The 5329-nt window shown below is 36.6% G+C and overlaps 1 protein-coding gene across 1 annotated transcript; it reads left to right on the forward strand.

Annotated features, from left to right (window-relative positions):
* Positions 1-3652: 3652 nt before the first annotated feature.
* Positions 3653-5329, forward strand: LOC148941537 (protein ZBED8-like). The gene is made up of 2 exons (XM_089104190.1): positions 3653-3787; positions 4070-5329. The coding sequence occupies exons 1-2, from the start codon at positions 3653-3655 to the stop codon at positions 5327-5329; spliced, it is 1395 nt and encodes a 464-aa protein (XP_088960316.1).

Raw genomic sequence — 5329 nt, forward strand, 5'->3', positions numbered from 1 at the left:
CATATGGACTCCCCCTGTCCCATTCGGGGACGAGCTGTTTATCGTTTGACCCCAAATAAATGGTCAAAAATGACATAAATTGCCAAAAAATCTTTGACAATCTGTCATCATTCATCCGTAAGATGTGTCCTACCCATCTCAAATTTTCTATCATTATAGCTCTTGAAAGCGGGAACCACATTTTTCGTTTAATTTGTTGTTTGGCATACGGTCAGTCAAACGGTACCAAGAACACGTACTGGTTTTAACGAGTATCTAGACAATTCCTCTGAAAAACATTCATTAAATCTTCCTGTGCCTTTCGTAGCGCCCACATTTCAGAGCCCTGTCCTATCACCGTCATTACTGCAGCTTCCAATTTTCTAATATTAGTTTACAACCTTAACTTCCTATTCTTCAAAACTTTTTTACAAAAAAATTTTTTTGGGGTGGGGGGGGGTACGAAAAAAATGTAAAAATCAAATCAAAAATTAGTTAATATTTTTTTTTTACGCTTTTATGAGTCGGACAAATATTTCGGGGGAGGGATTCAACCCCCCCCCTGGATACGGCCTTGTATCTACATAATCTAAGTCTAGGAGAGTTTTAGCTTCCCGTTTGATTCCATGCTCTCCCATAGCATTCGCTGTCTTTAGGGCAAGCCCATCATAATATTCCATATAAACGAGGATAGGATATAACCGTACTGAACTCCTTATTCAACATCAAACTAGCTACTAGCCTTACTTACTACTTTAACTACAGTGATACTGTTCTCATACATAGCTCTAATCATGTTGATATATTCGCACCAGGACGGGAATTTCACTAAAGCTCTTCTATTGGCTTCTTCTCAGATATTTAATTATGTGAAAATTTGCTCAAGGCATCCGCTGCCTATCCTAAGACCATAAATTTCCTTTCTTAAGAATTTATGTACAACATCTTCCATTCTAATAAATACCGTCATGGTAAGTAATTTGATTTCTACAGAAATCAGGCTACTGCCTCAATAATAACCTCACTTCCTCTTATCATCTTTCTTATGAAGTGTTTTAATTAAAGTTTTCCTAAGATCCCCAGGCACTTCCCTTTTTTCGAGAATCATATTCTTTATTCAATTATTTGTCCCTAACTTCGCAACCATCATATTTTTAAAACTCATTGGCAAGACTATCAGCACCTGATGCCTCATTATTTTTACATCCTTTTTGCACCGTCTCTACCTTCTCTGCAAAATAAATCGTTATTTACCTTCAAATTGTCAAAAAATTCCCTTCTTTTCTTTATTATATCCTGCAACTTCATCACAGTCTAACCTATTCTCAAAATGTTCTGCACACATCTCTTTTTTTTTTACATTTTCTTATCACTAATTTAGGTCCCGTTAATATTTTTAACTGGAACAGGTCGAGACTGAGTTCTTCCTCTCAATTTGTTAATATGCCAAAATATTATTTTACTTTTATGCCGTCTGCTCGCATCTTCCATATCCTTGGCAATTTGATCCATGACCTTCATTTCCCACCTCCTTAGTTAATACTTTCATACATTGTCAACATTCCTTACCATATTCTCGTATTATTTATAAGTCAAAAACCTCCTGTCCTCTTTTCTACCCCAGGTTTAAAAAGTTTTTACTAATATTCCTATTTGCATTTCTAACGCTCCTTCCCAAGACACCTTCTTCCACTTCATGAGGTTTAAGGTTTGGATAAGGATAGGTTTATATTAACACACTATTCAGGTAGCTAGAAATAAATTTATCTCTATAGTCAGAATTGAATCCTGAATCCAAATTTAACATTCATTTGCATCAGAAATGAACTTTACCCCCACCCTCCCAATTTGCAAATTTATACCCTGAATTGGTGTATACATAGGGGTGGGATAAAGTTCATTTGCGACTTAAAAGCATGTTAAATTTAGATTCAGGATGCAATTCTGACTATTGAGGTAAGTTTATTTCTTAGCTAACTGAATACTCTGTTAATATAAACCTTACCAAAATTTCTTTCAAAAGCAATTGGCAAGCTGTTTTCCAGTTGCCAGTAACCAATCTATCTTTAAGTAGATAGTGATCAGAACGTGAATAATCCTTTTTAGCCTTGATCAAAGAAGGTTCAGCCTCATTTTAGAGGCCCAGTAAGAATTTTCTTTGGTGATACTAATGATTTTTTTGTTTATTTTCAATAGCCAGTGATTTGAATTTTGACAAAAAAATATTTTACTTTAATTTCCGGTTTTTGGTTTATTTTTGTCTGGTTTCAGTCTTGAAAATACAATCCTAGTTATTTAAGTAGACCAAAGCCAGACCAATTTTTTTTTTCTAAATTTAGGGAATGTATATACAGATCATTGAAACATTATAAAGTAGGATTGAGCAAAGCTGTGTAGCTGAAAACAGTTTTCTTCTGCTCCATTTAAGCACAACATCTATTTTAAAAGTTTTTATAACACAAATATTTTTAAGGGTCATCAAAGGCCAGAACAGAACCCTCTAAAGGGAAAAGTAGTGGAGTTGGGTACTTCAAAACACCTTCCCATGACATAATTGAGTCTGTAGATCTATCCCTGAAATTTTCATTTTCCTAACCTAACCCTTTTCCAAGAAAGCAAAAAGTAGCTAAACTACAATTTTACTGAAACACTATTTCGCAAGCTTTCACTTTTGTAATACTGAGACTTTTAAAGTTCATCAAATGTCAGTACCCTCTGAAAAGAGAAGGAGTGGAGTTAGGTACTTCAAAATATCTTCCCAGGACATACGTTGGTCTGTAGACTAAATCCATCCGTTCATTTCCCTGAGCTAACCACTTTTCAGCATAGCTAATAATAGCCTGTCTAAATTTTTACCCTAAATTATGCACAGTAAGGTATTTTTACTTGTACTTGTATCTCAACGTATTTGTTGGCTACTAGTATCTAAGTCAAGATACAGACATGGTCACTGCTTCTGGGAGCATGATGAGAAGATATCTAATGCGAAGGTAAATCCTTGGCTACATACGAGTTTTTAAATTCCGTTTTTGAATTGACATTATTAAACAGTTCATGGTAACAAACTCTATGTAAGGAGCAACCCGGCTCAATAGTAAGCAAAACTCTAAAAATGGAAAAGAAGAAAAATAAGAAAAAAAAAAGATTTCATTAGCCACTGTTGCTGTCCTAAAAATTAAATATTTACAGATACAAATCCTGCCATGGACATTCGGAAGTTCTTCTCAAAACTGGGCATTCAATCTTCTGTCCCAGATGTTGCTGCTAAGAGTGAGAAAACTGACTTGGAGCAAAGTGAATTTGAGGAGAGAGAGTCGGAAGCCGAAGAAAAAGAATGGGACCTTGAGCGAAGGCGGGAACAACAGAAAGAACTGATTGAACCCAACTGTGAATCTAGTTCTTGTGGCTCAGTGCTCGGAAATATTGAGATGGATGAAAGTGCAGCTGAACCTTCATACACCAATGATAGCGATAAGCCTAGCTCTAAATGCAGAAAGAGCGTAAAAAGCTTTGAAAATATACTGATAAATGGTTGTTAAACCCGAAACTGAGAGAATGGATTCAGCCTAGTTCAGAAGGCTACAAACAATATTGTAAGTATTGTGATAAAATACTTGCAGGAAGTGTATCTAACTTGGAAAAGCATGCTTCTACCAGAATTCACCTGACAAGAATGCAATTACAAAAAAATCAAGTAAAAGTAGTAGACGAGGAAGCTGGTGAATTGAAGCTTATTGGAGAAGCAAAGGAGAAGGCTATAATTGCAACACAGGCACTAAGACTTGAAATTGCAATCGCTGCTTGGATAGTATCAGACAATAAGTAAATTACAACCATGGATTCTTTGCCTGGTATTATGAAAAAGTTTATACCAGACTCCTCTATTTTAAAACCTATTGCATGGGGACGAACAAAAACCACTTGCATTCTAAAAAATGTAATTGCTCCATATGCTATTGACCGACTTAGTCATAAACTTCGTGCCTGCAATTTTTCATAAATTGTTGATGAAAGCACAGATAAAACAGGCACAAAGTTTCTAGTTATGATAGCTTGTCATTATGACATGAGTACTTCTGAAATAAAATAGTACTTTCTTGCTCTCCCAGTCGTTACTGATGCTTCTGCTGCTGGCTTGAAGAAACTCATTTATAAAGTATTCAGAGGTAGAAACATTCCTTTGGAGAATATTGTGGGATTTCCGTCAGATAATGCAAGCGTTATGCTCGGCAAGAATAATGGACTTGCTGCTCAAATCAAGAAAGACGTTCCATGGCTCTCAGTTTTTGGTTGCATATGTCACAGCTTTGCATGGTGCCCTTCTGCAGCTTGTGAAAAGCTTCCTGCGGAAATTGTTAAGTTCAGCGGCGACATCTACGCCTATGTCTCCAACAGTGCAAAGTGGCTAAGAGAGTTTAAGGAATTTCAAGAATTTTGCAATGTTGCAGAGCATGCTTTGCTTTACCCCTCTGCCACTAGATGGCTCACTTTTGAGGCAGTAGCTGATCGCTTGTTGGAGCAGAGGGGGGCTTTGATTTTGTTTTTCACTATTCCTGAACAGGAAGGAAGAGATCCGCAAGCCGCAAAATTGTATGGAGCCTTGAAAGACCCCTCTGTAAAACTGTATTATTTCTTTTTGGCCCATGTTTTTCCAACAGTCAACAGGCTTAACTTAGAATATCAAAGCACTGAAGTTAAAGTCCACCGACTACTCAAATTTGTTGGGGAAACATTAACAGAAATTGCGCGGAATTTTATCAATGATGAAGGATTAACTCTTGCTAAAGGATCACCGTTTGCAATTAACTTCACAAACCCTATGAACTTTAAGAACTTGGAAAAAGAAATTTACTTTGGAGCTCAGTTCAAAATTTTTGTTTTTGACAGCATTGAAAAAGGGACATTAGATGACCGGCGACTCACTTCCATTAAAAAGAACTGTCTCGCATTCTACATAGCTTTATGCAGTGAAATTAAAACTCGTATTGACAGTAAAAATCCACTTTTGAAAATTTTGGATTTGTTGTCTCCCAAGACAGCAATTTCAGGCCAGAGTTCCTCAATCATAGCTTTATTCTGGCATTTCCACCCTTGCTTTGAAGACAGTATTAACGTAGAATTATTGAACAGGGACTGGAGACATCTTCCCTTTTTAAAAGGTGAGATTGATGCTGCTAAAGGTTCAGTCCAGAAATTTTGGAATTGTCTTTCATCTATCGAAGATGGAACTGGAGATCCAGCTTTCACTGCCTTGCCAAAGTTTATGCGGGTAATGATGAGCTTGCCACACAGTAGTGCCTCTGCAGAGTGGCAATTTACAACCTTAAAAAATGGTCAAAGCCCCGTTTAG

This window comes from Artemia sp. Qi Xiang Cuo, chromosome 18 (assembly GCF_049724085.1).
Source record: "Artemia sp. Qi Xiang Cuo chromosome 18, ASM4972408v1, whole genome shotgun sequence".
NCBI classification, from domain to species: Eukaryota; Metazoa; Arthropoda; class Branchiopoda; order Anostraca; family Artemiidae; genus Artemia; species Artemia sp. Qi Xiang Cuo.